This window comes from Marmota monax, unplaced genomic scaffold, assembly GCF_021218885.2.
Source record: "Marmota monax isolate L192 unplaced genomic scaffold, Marmota_monax_Labrador192_F-V1.1 WCK01_AAM20220418_F8-fsc00073, whole genome shotgun sequence".
In the NCBI taxonomy this organism is placed as follows: domain Eukaryota; kingdom Metazoa; phylum Chordata; class Mammalia; order Rodentia; family Sciuridae; genus Marmota; species Marmota monax.
The window spans coordinates 1,443,895-1,458,278 of NW_026692846.1; the positions used below are offsets into that span (position 1 = coordinate 1,443,895).

Genomic DNA, 14,384 nt, shown 5'->3' on the forward strand with positions numbered 1-14,384 from the left:
TCGTGTGTGTCAGGTTCTCAGGAGTTTGGTTAATGGGAGCATCCTAAAGACTTTCACTGGGGGCAGTGGCCTGCTGGGGTCCCACCCTGTACTGGGGAGACCTGGGAAGGGGCATCCTCACTTTCCCTGGAGAGGAAGCCAGTGGCCTCCTCCTTGAAGGAATCTTGAGCACACCCCAAACTGCAGGAGGCACAATGGAACACAGCAGACGGGCTGGAGGCAGACGTCCACTCCAGGAGGACACATGTCCATGAGCAGCAGGGACAGGCAGGCTTGGTGACCAGAGCTGTGGTGGCCCCGCAAGGCAGCCCTCAGGGTGGAGGGAGCCAAGGACAGAGTGAGTCACAGAAGCCGCAAACAGTTTCACCCCAAGGTTGAAGACACGTGGAGCGACTCTGGCTAGCTGGAGAGTTAAATTTTTGGACAATACAAATTATAGTGGGAAAAATTGGACTAGGGAGAGTATCTGCCACAGCACAAGAGGCCAGAACATGACTGTTAACAGCAGTACATGGGTCACTAAGGTGCACAGGGTGTTGCCCCCGACAGAACAGAAGAGTCCTATGATACTTGCCTCCAGCTGCACCAGGAGTCCCACATGCAGGAAAACAAAGAGGTGCAAACACTCAGATGAGCCCACAGGTGGCTGAGGTGAGGCTGCACAGGGCCTGGCATGGGTGCTGCTTACAGAAGCCCAGGGACCCTTGCTGGTCCCAGAGGTTCTCCCTGTGCCACTTTGGCATCAGCTGGAGCTGCACCACAGACAAGCACAAGTCCTGGGGTGCAGCCAAGATGAGGACGGCCTGCCTGTCCTCCATGAGCTGAACACGTACCTGGTGTTCAGGAGGAGGACACCAGGAGGAGGCAGGGGCCAAGTTCTAGGTATGAGGCTCTGGCAAACACAGGCCCAGAGCCATCTGCTGTCTGCAGACAGCGGCAGTGTGTGGGCCCAGCTCCTCACCTGGAGCCTACCCCATGCTCCCGAGCACCTGGCTCTCCCCACACCCGCAGTCCTGCCTTCCTCCACAGTGTCTTGGTGTCTGAGCTCACTGGCACAGGAAGGAAATGAGTTTATCTTGTGCCCAAACTGGGACAGATCTGAGATACAGGGAATGGTGCCCAGGTATAACTGGGAGTCAGAAAATGCAGGCAGACAGGCCAAGGCCATGCTGCTGGCCAGCCTGCCCACCTGTGTGCCAGAGAAGGCTTCAGGGAGAGAAAAGCAGCTACCAGAACACCGGGTCTGGATTCGTGATGTTGGGTCCCTGGCAGAGCCTCTCTGTGGGCAAGGCCTAGCTGCAACCTGCAGGCCATGCTTCCCCACAGGGCCTGGCATGGGTGCTGCCTGCTGGACGTGATGGTTATAGTGGCACTGCCTAGGTGGGCTCCTCCAGCTCCTGGCTTTTGTCGATCGTTTTCCTGTGAGGGAGCCCTGTCACATGGCTCAAGGACTGTCCCGTTTCTCTCAGGACTTTTCTCAGGTGTCCAGAGGGTTCTGAGCATGGAGTTGGTATGAAGAGCGCCCCCGCAATGGCTGGCAGCTGACAGCGAGCAAGGACTGTCCCTGGTGGGCAGCTGCCTGATGTGGCTGAGCGGTGTGCAGTATGGGCACCAAGAGCCCTGCGGAGCGGCTGTGTCGACAGGGCCTCTCTGCTCGTCCCTACCCGCCGCCTGGCTTTCTTCCTACATGTCCCCAGAGGCCCTCTCTATTGTACAAGCCTCAGCCTGGATGGCCAGAGGAGCTGCATGTGGACACTGGTCCTCTCTACTCCCCTCTGAATGCAGGAACACGGGGTCTTGCCTGTTGGTTCCAGGGTCCTTTCCTCAGGACACCTTGCTGGGACGGTCCTCTCCAGCGGCCTGGAAAGGATGAGAAATAACAGGAGTGAAGGGAAGAGGTGGAGTTCCTGCCTTGTCCCTTGGCTGGGAGAAAGCCGACTGAGCGAGCAGAGGTGCTGCCAAGCGGGAGTAGAGATGCTAGGAGCTGGTGGAGGGGCTCAGAGAAGGCGAAGGGGGATGGGCAACATGGGTCCAGACGGGTGGCACTCTCGTGCAGGAAGCGCCTGCTGCTTCGAAGACTTGGGGCTGGGAGTGGAATGACTTGACAGCCACCCCCGCCCATTCTCAGCACCTCTAGCGCTCCTGTGCTTTGCCACTCACAGCCCCACAGCACACTCTCGGCTTCTGGATTAATTTCTCTGCCCAGGATCATGTCCCAGTGCACCCTGCAGCTGCCTTGTTCCTGTGGACGCCCCTGAGCCCATGGAAACTCTTGCACGGCAGCACTAGTGACACATGGGGACTTCCAGGTTGTGACACAGCACACCGTGACCACCACTGCATGCTACAACCATCTCCTTGGGCAGATGTACAAAGTTTCTCTGAGGCAATAAATAAGTGAAGTCTCTGGGTTAATGGGGTGCAGACCTTCAACTGGCAGGGAAACATCAGACTGTTCCCCAAAGTTGTTGACCTTGGGACACTCCAACAGTACAGAAGACAGTTCCTTGGCTTATCTTGTTTCCTGAGTGGATGAGGAGACTCAAACATTTTATTGAATCTGTTATCTCCCTGCCGTCCCATCTTGTATTCCTTATTGAGATCAAGATCTTTTCATAGACTTATGAGCTGTTCACGTTTTTTTTTTCTGTGAAATGCCTGTCTTCTGTCTGCTTTCTAATTGCTACTTGCCTTTTCCTAAAAAAAAAAAAAAAAAAAGTGCCCCCTGGTTGGGAAGGTGTCACCTGCTGCAGCAGCAGTCAGGGTGAGTACCTGGTGTCAGCCAGAGGCTTCAGTTGGGTCCCGACACAACAGGTGCTTGCTTCTTGCTAACCTCGAAGGTCTGGGGACGCTTTGGGTCTAGGCCCTGCCTTTGCTGTGAGGCCCCCCCCCGAGTCCCCACGCCTGATTGCTGCCAAGCTGAGAAGCTCTGGCTGTGGCAGGGCAGGTTCCCCAGGACCCCACCTGGCCCTTCTTCAGCCGTCTTGCACACACAATTCTGAATCACTTGGGCTCTGCATACAACCTAGCTGGAAACGTAATTAGATTGGCATTCTAAATTAATTTGAGGGAGAGATAATGTCTTTATAATTTTAGGACTGTCAGTGTTGTGATACAGTTTCCTAATTTATTTAGATTATTTACTTAAAGGACATGTAAAATTTCTACGTAAGTCTCACACTTTTGTTTTTACATCTTTCCTAGGTTGCTGTAAATGATGCTGCTATCAACATTATACAGTGATGTCCATTTACACCTCTGCTTTCTATTCTCTTTGGTCTTAATTTCAACTAACTTTTATAACATTGATCTTCTACATGACCTTACTAAAGTCTTAATAAATCCAGTAGTTCTGTGATGATTTTCAGATTTCTGTGTACACAGTGACATTACCTGTCAATCATGATGATCAGAGTTTCTTTCTTTCTTTTGCAGTACTGGGGATAGAAGCTGGGCTTCACAAATGCTAGGCAAGCACTCTGCCATCGAGCTACATTGCCAGTCCCACTACATCAACCTTGAACAAAATCTGCCTTCCTGAAGTAAACCTGATTTGGTCATGCTACATTGTACGTTCCACTGAACTTTGCTTGCTAGGGTTTTGTTTAGGATTTCTATGTCTATGTATGTGACACAGAAACAGAGCTGTAACTTGGATTTCAAAGTTATATCTGTCCCATAAAATAAAGGGATGTTTCTTCCAGCTCCTGTCTGTCTCCCACTCAACTACATATTTTCAGGCAGGGTCTTACTAAGGCTGGACTTGAACTCACAATCCTTCTGCCTCACCCTCCCAAGTTGCTGGAATTACACGTGTGTACCCCACTATTTCCCGTTTTTCCATCGCGTATAACTGGAGTTGGGGTTTCCTGAATTTGGATTCTTTTGGGAAGAATGTAAGCCACTGACCATCTCCTTGGGCGTGACGGGACTCTGCGGGGGACTCCTCCACAAGTGGCTTGGTACACTGTCTTCGGAGCCTGGCTGCTTCTCTGGGCTTCTGCCTGTGTGCGGTCTATGTGGTGGTTCTCATCTTTTGTGTTCTCAAATCTGAACTTGTCTCCCCTCTTACTACTTGTTTTAGTAGCTTTTTCACTGCTGTGACCCAAAGACCCCACAAGAATGATTTTGGGGACTAGGGCTGTGGCTCAGTGGTAGGGCGCTTGCCTGGCACGTGTGAGGCACTGGGTTCAATTCTCAGCACCACCCATAAGTAAATGAATAAAATAAAGGTCATCAATGTCTAAAAAAATTTTTACATTAAATAAATAAATAAAAAAAAAAGGTGTTGTGTCCATCCCCAACTAAAAATAGAATAATTTCGGAGGAATAAGTTTATTTTGGGGCTCAGGGTTCGAAAGGTGTCAGTCTGTAGGTGGCTGAGTCCATTCCATGGGCCTGAGGTAAGCCGGCAGGAGTGTGGCTGAGGGACGCAGCTGGGAAGAGGGCAGCAGGCAGCAGAGGCTCTGCTCGACAACCCTGAGGCAGCTCCAGGACCCCGGCCCGCCCCACCTGCCAGTGAGGCTCCATCATGGATCGCTGCTGATTAGGTCACAGCCACTCACCTTGAGGCCTACTGGCGCTGACACACATGAGCTCTGTCAACTCATATCCAAACCACGACCCGACCAACGGTTCACCTGTCCTCTCCCTCAGCCACACCGACCCCAATCGCGCTCTCACAGCCCCCCTTCAGTCCCTTAGCCTCTCTGGCTTCATTCTCCCTTTCTGATTTTGGCTCACTGGCCCTGGCTCTGCTCCCGCCAGCACCCTGTGGCCTCTGGGGCCTCTGAGGCCTCCGCTGTCCCAGTGGCTCTCAGGGGCACTGAGCTCCAGGAGCCCTGTCACTTCCACTGTTTTGGCTTCGACTTGGGCGATTAGGGATTTCTTTTCCTGGACGGTGAGTTTCATTTAAACAACAAAACAGCAGAGTCCACCTGCATCACCTGGTCTTGGTGCTTGGTGTTGTCCTGGTTGCCTCAGAAAAAAGGAAATGAGCTCACCTGTCTGTCTGTGCCAGAAAGATGGTAAGAGAGGACGCTGACTGATTTGGGGTTGGGTGGGTGATTTTTCTCATAACCATGAACCATAATTAAAAAAAAAAAAAAATCTGCTGGGCGAGTTGGTGCAGGGCCTGTAATCCCAGAGGCTCGGGAGGCTGAGGCAGGAGGATCACGAGTTCTAAGCCAGCCTCAGCAAAAGTGAAACGCTAAGCCACTCGGTGAGACCCTGCCTCTAAATAAAACACAAAATAGGGCTGGGGATGTGGCTCAGTGGCCAAGTGCCCCCAAGTTCAATCCCTGGCATCCCCCCCCAATAAATAAATAAAAATCCAACTGTATTAAAAAACAAAAACAAAAAAAACCACCTTGCCATGTGCTCTTCTCCATGGTGATCTTTAAAAATTCTGCTCTCATCTTTTCTTGGGAGAAACATGCAGGGCACCCCTCCACACATGTGAATGAGCACTTAAGAACACAAATGTGTGAGAAGACTAGTCTTTTTTTCTTTCTTTGGTGGTACCAGGGATTGAACCTAGGGGTGCTCTACCACTGAACTACATCCCAAACCCTTATTTAAATTTTTGAGATAGAGGCTAGCCTTAATCTTGTGATCCTCCTGCCTCAACCTCCTGAGTAGCTGGTCTCACAGATGTGTGCCACTGCGCCTTGCTGAGAGTTAGCATTTGTTAACCTTCAGTATGAACCAGCCCTGTACTTAGACCTTCATGCATCAAATCACTGATTTCTGGAGACCCTCTGGGGTTGAGCACCATCAGCACCCCATTTCACACTGGAGAATGAGGCGCAAGGTGCTTGAGTGACACACTCCAGGTCCCACACTGTAGTCTAGGGCCAAACCAGTGCCTGTATGCTCTCTAGCACCTCCTTCTTTCACAGAGACCACGGACACTAGGTTACAATACACCTCTTCTCTCTCAGTGAGCCGGCAAGAGTAAGAACCTACCTGTCAGCTGCTGGTGGCCAGGGCAGCCCTCTGTCCACACTGCTGCAGTGTCTTCAAGGCCCGGACCAGGGGCAGGTGCTCAGCAACATGGAACTCTGCACCTGGGACACCACCTACAGGTCCTAAGTGGAAAAAAGCACTTACTATGCCATCACTGTTCTTTTGTTAGTTTTTATTTTTTTCTCATGGCATTATTTATAACAATTTAAGCCCAAATCTGTGTGACCAGGCTAGGAGATGATTAAGTCAGCTTTGATTTTCTCAGTCAACAGATCATTAGGCACTCATTAAAAGTGATGTTTCCCAATAACAGCAGGGAGAAATTATTGCAAACAAAACACAAAGCAGCTGGGCATGGTGGCACATGTGTAAAATCCCACTATTACCTGGGAGGCCGAGGCAGGAGGATCACAAGTTCAAGTCCAGCCTGGGCAACTTAGCGAGATCCTATCTCAAAATAAAATAAAAAGGGCTAGGGATGTAGCTCAGTGGTAGAGCAGCCCAGGGTTCAATCCCCAGTACCAAAAGGAGGAAAAAAATAAATAAATAAACCAATGGGGGCACGTGAATACCGAGACTGCTGTGATGTCTAGGTCACCCTCCTCCTGGCACACCAAGCATCAGAGGACACAGACTGAGATGTTCTTGGCCACTCTCTGGCTCCCATGCATGTCCTCTACCCAAGTCTCCCAACTTCCTGGCCAACATCTAGTTCTGAAGGACTTTAAGACCTATAGAAAGTTTGCAAAGGAAAAGTCTGCCAGCTTTGAGGGTTCAGTGCCCTAACCCTGTACCACAATGGGAAAGTGACAGCTACTGCCTGGTCCACGGGCTCTGGCCCGCACCCAGTCTGGCTCGTTCGCTCTACACTGGGCTGCACCACCTGATAACTGTGTGCTGCGGAGCCAGGAATGGTTGCTCTCTGGCCTTTCACAGAAGACATGTGCCAACCTCCGACCTCGCCACTCAGAATCAACACTGGCCAATCTGCTCTGCAGCTCAATATGAACACACATGCTGTTGGCACTGGTTTTAGTTCAACATCTGAATATAAGCTGCAGACACCATGATACTGAACTCTGAAAACCTCTCACCTTTAGGAACTGAGACGTGGGCTAGGAGGCAAACACTGCTCGACAACCTAGTGCCTTCAAACATCCCAGCAACGTGGGCAACTCTTCCAACTGAGGACCACATGCTACAGAAGGGTGAGCACACAAGTGTCCTACACCAACTCTGACACCTGCTTTTGTATACTTCCACTTCATCAGATCTGCACTTCTGAGACTATGGGCTTCCTCTTGGGACTGCGGTGACCCAGCCTGGGCAGGACAGCCCCTAGGAACAACTCAGAAGGAGGTCCCAGCATGGGAGGCTCTTCACCTGAAATCCTCTGTCCCGTGGGGGTAGTACCAGCCAATGTCCCCTGCATCACTAGGAGCTAGCTGTCCAGGTGGGCCATGGCTGCCCTGCACTCCAGGCCAAGAGCAGTGGGTGAAGCCCCAGAGAGCCTGGCCTCAGAATATTCCAGGAGTCTGTGAGGTGCTGTCTTGTAGACCAAAAAATGGACATGGGAAAGTGACAGGCTGGGCTCCAGGACCTGCCATTATAGATTAACTGGGCCATAAGCTAAACTCCTATGTCAGGCCTTCACTTGTTTTTGGAATTTAGGTGAATTATTGTTCTTTGGTGGTACTAGGGATTGAACACAGGGGTGCTCCACAACTGAGCTGCATTCCAGCCCTTTCAACTTTGAGACAGGTCTCACTAGGTTGCCCAGGCTGGCCTCAACTTGTGATCTTCCCTCTTCAGGCTCCTGAGTAGCTGGGATTCTAGGCACATGCCCCTGTGCCCCGCTGATTTAGGTAATTTTTTTCCTAATGTCTAGGCTAGTGTGTGTGTAAAGCAGAGGGAGTCTGGGAGTCTGGTGCTAGGAACTCAGTGTGAACCTTCAGAAAACTGAGAGCTGGGGAATCACACCGCCTCTGCATGGGGAAGCTGCTGGCCATACTGCAGCCCCCAGCATCAATCACAGTGGGCTCCTTGACTGGGCAGCCAGCATGCACTGCCAGGAAGCAGTAGGCTTTGTGTACACTGTGCAGTGTTCTCAAGTAGAACTGAGCACAGGGACTGGAAGTGTGTTGAGAGTGGCAGGCCACTCTGCAAGGGTGGTGATGCCTGTGATACTAATGTGGCCAATCTGGCTGGGAGGCTGCCTCAGGGGACACCTGGTCATGCAGTGGCACTGAGCGTCACAGCTCCTAGGGGATTCAGAGAGTAAAAGCTGTTCACCTGGCAAAATATTTGCACTGGGAATAGGACCACTCTCAATCATTTGGGGTGGTGTCCCTTGCTTTCTGTGACTGCTTGAATGACACACTATCTTCAGCTCTGGCTGGGAAGCTTTTTTTCAGGGTCGAGTCTCCACAACACTCTATTAGGCCATTATCAGTCTTTACTCCCAGTTGAAAACATGGGTGCCAGCATTCTCCCAGTAAAAAGCTGTCCTGCTTCCTGGCTGGCACTGCTCTGCTGCCCTCCTACAAGCCAGTCCCCAAGAGCACAGAGTCCCATCCAAATCACTCTTGGGATACAAAGGGCCAGCACAGCCACGCGGACTTGACAGACTTGGGGAGAGGCAGGGAACTGGAACTAACCTGAGTGGAGGCCACCAAGGGGGCAGGGCCACCACCATGTCTGAAGGTCAAGTGGATGGAAGCTGCAGGTAGCACCCTGGGGGCCTAGCACACGGCCAGGGCAGGAATCTCCCAAGGCGGCAGCACTCAGGAGCCGAGGAGCCCATGTCTGACGGGTCGGTCTGGGTAAGTCAGGTTGTCCATCTGGGGTGGCGGCTGGGTGGGAGAGCACAGGTGCGGCTCAGTTCCAGGGACGGGGCTGAACTTGGGGCCTGGTACCCTAGTAAAGAAGCCAGAGCTGGTCACAGACCAGTGCTATCCAGCTTGGGGTCCCAGGTGCCTGCTCAGTTCCTGGGACTAAACTCAGGGATCCAAGGGGCTGAGCATCCACAGATGGAGTCTTCAAGGTGTTAGTAACAGGACCAGAGTGGAGTGGACACTATAGGCAGGGCCACTCAGGAGCCATCAGCCTTCACCAACTACGAATGCCACTCCTACTGGGGACTGAACCCAGGGGTGTCCTCAGGTGTCCCATGGATGGCAGGTGACAGGCTGGTTTGTTCTGTGTTGAGCACTGAGCAGCATAGAGCAGCATGGAAAATGGCTGTGGCTGCAAGGAGCCTCGAGCAGCTTCCGTGCCACCACTGTAGCTTGATGCAGAAAGGCCTCTTGCCAACTCACACTGATGGGTGGATTCTTCTGGTGACGACAGGGATGGTAGCCAGAGGCACGCACAGCACACAGCACAGGGCCCAGGCCTCACCGGATGCTGCATGAGGGAGCCCTGGTGCCCCAGCAGGAACTCTGTGACCTGAAGGCCACCCCCACTCAATGCTTCTTCCGTGGGTGGCGTTTCCGGTGCCGGATAAGACAGGAGCTGTAGGCAAAGGCTTTCCCACACTCTTGGCATTCATATGGCTTCTCTCCGGTATGGGTTTTCTGGTGTTTCAGGAGGTTGGAGCCACAGTTGAAGGCTTTCCCACACTCCCCACACTTAAACGGCTTCTCCCCAGTGTGGATCCTCTGATGTTTGGTGACGTCAGAGCTGTGCCGGAACGTTTTCCCACACTGATCACACTTAAAGGGCTTCTCCCCAGTGTGAACTCTCTGATGGCGAATGTGATCCGTCTTGTGCTTAAAGATTCGTCCGCACTCACTGCATTCATAGGGTTTCCTTCTCTGAAAAGGAATGAACACAGGGACACCCTCAAAGTCATCTTTAAACGAGGCGTCGAAGGCATCAAAGAGCTGTGCCTCGTCTTCAGGGCTCAGACTTGGCTCCTTGTGGTGCTCTCTGGGTGCTGCGGGTCTCTTGCCACCAGATGCTTTCTCTCCTTTCAGAGTGGCCTTCTGCACATCTGCCTCTGCCTCTGGGGCCTGGGTTCTCCTTTTCCTGCCTGCAGGCTTCTCCATGCTGATCCTGGGAGAAGGCACCCTGGAAGCTGAGGGCTCCCAGCTCCTCCTCCTGACACCACGCCCCTCGAGGCAGCTTCCCGCTGCGCGTGGCTGAGGCTCTGTGCGGGGAAGACAGCACCGCTGGCTGCTCTGTGGCTGAAAGGGCAAGACTGAATAGCAGATCAAGGTGCTTTTGGTGCTACGAGCTCCCACCTCATCTCACCCGTCCCCGGCTCCCTCCTCTTGCTGGGGCAGGGATTTCAAGTGTCCAGCAGGGTTCTGTGTGCACCAGGAATGAATGGCCACCACGTGGCTTTCTTTTCTCCACTTCCCTAACTGTCCCTTTCACACTGGGATCAGTGGGCATGCTCTGGAATAGGGGCTTCTGAGGGGTGCCTCCATCACCCACATCTTAGTGCTGAGCTGGGTGAAACGTGGGTTACCCCCTTGGCCCACAGCAGCCAGCAAATCGCACACCTATCCCCGCTCAAATCCCCAAAGGCTTCCACTTGTACTACCAAGGCTTCCGCACCCCGGCCCTCACGTCTCCCTCCTCTTACCAGCTGGCTCTAGTGTCCCAAGCACCCACCATCCTTCCTGCCCCTGGAGGTCTGCACAAGGAGGGCCCTTCGCCTTCAGTGGCTCCTTCTCAAGAGTCCCACACACCTTTTCCCTCAAATCACTCTCGTCTTTAACCAAATGTATAATGTTTCTAGTTTATACAGTTTCTTCCAGGGCTTTGGAAAAGCTCCTGGACATGGAAGTACGTCGTAAACTGTGCTGAAAGTCTAAAAAATTGAACGATATCACTTCCGGAGCACACTGTCTGATCTCTGCCGCCGTCCACTGGGCCTCTTAGGAGGGGTGGCAGCCGTGGTACTGCTCTGGTGACTCCCCCACGGCCGTCTTGCCTGAGCAACTGGCTTTTCTCATTCAGACTTGGGGCCAAAGCTGCAGCTAACTACCAAGTAGGCCTGTGCTTGCATGGTCCGGACACTGTCCTATAGAAATGTCAGCCTCTTGCAAGGACCGCTCGGGGAGAAGACCTGAATTCCCATCCACAAGTCCGCGTGACAGAATCCCAACCTCAGCACCAGTTCACACGAGAGTTAGTCAACCAGAGCCAGAGGAGTAACAGGCAAGGTCCAGGTCTCTTAAGAGTCAGCTGCACCTTTTCATTTGTTAAGAATCCTGCTCTTGGGTTCAATCCCTTAAAAAAAAAAATCCTGTTCCATTTCTTCTGTGTATTGTTTTGCCTCTAAGTACTAACTGATGGATTCCAGCACAACACCCTGAAAAACATCAGGCCCGTTCAGATGCTGGTAAAAGATAGCCCCATAAGATACGGGGAGCACCCTTCTGCTTGCAGCTCCAAGGAGGGTGGACTACCTGGCTCCTGGAACCACTCTCGCAGACAGTGTTCTTGGCAAAGTGTCAGAGTCCCAGGATGGTCACTCTCGCCCACTAGGACATTCTCTTACCTCAAAATGTGGTGCTCCATGTAACAATATTCCACCTATTTGTACGGGTCAACCAGGCTGGAGTCTGAAGCTGGGGTCTAGTGTGAACAGGAAACGGAAGGGAAACACACATCTAAGTGAAATATTTTAATATAAATCCTTTGAATTCTCTTTGCTAAGTCGGGAAGGGATGTTTGGCCTTCCCTCCATGAGGGGAAGTGGCCCCAAGTGACCAGAGTTCTACCTCACAAGGAGTTTGAGAGTGCAGTTTCCCAAATGAAACGTTTAGATGATTCAGCTACAGGCCAACACCCCTTTCTGTGGGCTCTGCCTGGAGACGACTTCTGGGAGAAGACGGTTCAGGTCTGGTGGGAGATGGAGCTGTAGGTGAAGCAGTCCTATGTGCTGGCGGAGGCTTTGGGAATGCGGCACCACTCTTCTAGGAAGAGCAGGGGTGCTCTCAGAGGCTCCAAGCCCTCGGGCACTTTGAGGCCAGGTACTAGTAGGAAGCGGGTGACCCAGGAACTGTTAGAACACACCGTGTGCCCCACAGGAGACTACTCTCTAGGACAAGTGTGAAGTCCTGAGCTCCACAGCAGTGTTCCCTTCTCAGGTGGCTCATCATGGTGTGCAAGCCTCCTTAGGAGGCAGGGGTTTTGAGGGTAGGGCTGTGTCTCTGTCCCCAGTCCCTGTCACTGACATGCTCAGAATACTTTTTATGATGGTGTCCTTGGCCCTCCAGGGGCAGGCATGAAGGCAGGGACTAGGTTTGCTCACTTCTCTACCTGTGTCCACACTGACTAGTGTGAACTGATAAATACAATCAATAAAAGTGTAAGTTATAGGTTATAGATTAGTTAAAAATATAGATGGTGGACACAAGATTTTTAGAATTGAGAAAAGACCATTATAAAGCAAGAACTGTCATAGGCCTAGGCCTCCATTTTACTACCTTCTATTAAAAAACTGTTACAAGAGCTGTTTCTGAAAAACTGAAATGAAAGCTGTTTTCTCATAATATACTTTTTTCTGTATTTTATACCCCACAAAATGTACTCAACCCAGGACACGGTGGTCTTGGTGACCCAAGACTTTGAAGTAGATTCTTGCCCCCATTAACCACCTGCTCCGACTCAGAATATGGTTGTCTAACACCTGCTCAGACCCAAGATGCAGTTAACTGAGTTGCAAGCTGCTTCTTAGCTTCTCTAACTTGCTTGCTTGCTAACTGGAAAATTCCAGTCCTGCTTAGGGCTCGCAGGTAACTACTGTCTTAGCATCTATGATTGGCTTGCTTGTATGATGCTGAGAAAAGCCCCTGAGCTGTGTTTTTCATCCTTAAATTCCCAAGACACAGGCCAGGAAATTCTGTTCTCCCACAGAGCTTCAGTCTCTACGGGTGGGTGACAGTCCCTGGCCAGGTAAGTAAAGTTCTGGTGGATTTGAATTTTCTGAAGTGGCTCCCTATGACATGACATAAAATAACCATTAAAAACGGAATCTCTCACTTTACCGGCCTGTGGACACAAGCAGTTATCCACTCAGTCCACATCAGCCTTGCTGCTGCTCCCTGGCCTGCTGTGCAACTTCGGGGTGGCTCTTTTACCTCTCTGATGAGGCTTCTCCAAGCTCTGAGCACCCAGCAGCAGGAGGTCCTCTCTGGAAGCCTGTCCCCCCGGCCCTGCCTTGGGGAACCTGGAACCACGGAGACTGGCCCCTTCGCGGGCTGGAGAGCCCTGGATGGACGGGCTCCCACCTGGCCAGCCGGACCCTCAAGCCTGCCGCAGGCCTCCGCAGCTGGCCCTCCGACGCCAGCGCCCGAGCGCGAGCCCGGCCTTCCTGCTGCCCGTTCCGCCGCGCGCGAATGCAGGAGATACCTGGTGGAGCCCAAGGGTGGCGAGCGCCTCCGCCCAGAGGAGCAGACGCCCCGCCGAGCCCAGCTGGGGGCGGGCGGCCAGAGAGCACCGCCGCCCGGACCCGGCCCGCCTCTCCCACCGCACCAGCGTGAGGAGCCCGCAGGAAGACGCGCCCTCCGCTCTCCCGCCGACACGCCCCTTCCGGTGCTGCTCTAGGCCGTCGCACGGACTCTCGGTGGTGCTACGCCGTGTTCCGCCCCACCCTGGTCCCGCTTCTTCCGGCGCCGCTCTAGGACGTCACGCGGCTTCTCGGTGCTGACGCGCGGCTCAGTGAGGGCGGTGCCGTTTCCCCCGCACAGAGCCTGGAAGGCTGCCGGGAAGTCGGTAGGCGGCGCCCCTCCTCTGCGGGCCCCGGACGCGCGCCGCGCCTCCCCCCTGCCCTGGGCCTCTCGCCCGCCCCGCCCGCGTCGCTGCCCCCGCCCTTCCCGACTTTCCCCTCGCTGTGCTCAGAGTCTGAGCTGTTGGGACTTCGCGCCTCCAGCCCTGGGAGGTCAGTGAGCCTCTTCCCTAGGAGGCCCAGCTGCAGGCATTCCCCATGTGGCCATGGGAAAGGTACTCCTCGGAGCCCGCTCAGCCTGCAGCTGATCTCCTGCGCCTGCCCAGCCTGGGTCTCCCCGGCCGCCCTGGCCGCCCCCGGCCGCGGAGGCAGGAGGGCCGCTCGGGCCGGGTCCGCGGGCCCCAGTGCTCAGGGGTAGGCAGCCGGGAAAGCGCTCCGCCAAAGGCTTCTCCGCATAGTCCAGTCCAGCGAGGTCCAAACCTGCAGTATTCTCCCCAGCAGGACTTTCCGAGGCTGCTTTCTTTGCTTTTTAATTAAAACTTTTAAGTAAAAGGTAATTGTATATTCGCGCCCGGTTTTAAGAAATAATAGAGAGCCGGGCACCGTGGCGCAAGCCTGTGATCCCAGCTACCGGGGAGGCTGCAGTAGGAGGGTCCCGAGTGGGAGGAGTCTAGACAATTTAGTGAGATGTCTCCATGAATTTGGGGCGTGGCTCCGAGGTGGAGCCCTTGCC

The 14,384-nt window shown here is 53.3% G+C and overlaps 1 protein-coding gene across 10 annotated transcripts; it reads right to left on the reverse strand.

The window, feature by feature from the left end:
* Nucleotides 1–400: 400 nt before the first annotated feature.
* Nucleotides 401–13,667, reverse strand: Zfp41 (ZFP41 zinc finger protein). 10 transcript variants are annotated; one of them, XM_046449051.2, is made up of 5 exons: nt 13,336–13,667; nt 11,480–11,556; nt 8,625–10,154; nt 5,968–6,089; nt 401–1,860 (listed from the first exon to the last, which is right to left on the reverse strand). In XM_046449051.2, the coding sequence occupies exon 3, from the start codon at nt 10,014–10,016 to the stop codon at nt 9,432–9,434; it is 585 nt and encodes a 194-aa protein (XP_046305007.1). In that variant the 5' UTR covers nt 10,017–10,154; nt 11,480–11,556; nt 13,336–13,667; the 3' UTR covers nt 401–1,860; nt 5,968–6,089; nt 8,625–9,431. The 10 variants fall into 10 exon arrangements, with proteins under 10 accessions (XP_046305007.1, XP_046305010.1, XP_046305006.1 ...); XM_046449054.2 differs by having other exon boundaries at nt 8,625–10,168; XM_046449050.2 differs by having other exon boundaries at nt 13,215–13,667.
* Between the last annotated feature and the right edge of the window lie 717 nt (nt 13,668–14,384).

Bases quoted from the DNA above. Each gene is read 5' to 3' on its own strand.
- Zfp41 (XM_046449051.2), bottom strand. From the start codon at position 10,016: ATGGAGAAGCCTGCAGGCAGGAAAAGGAGAACCCAGGCCCCAGAGGCA.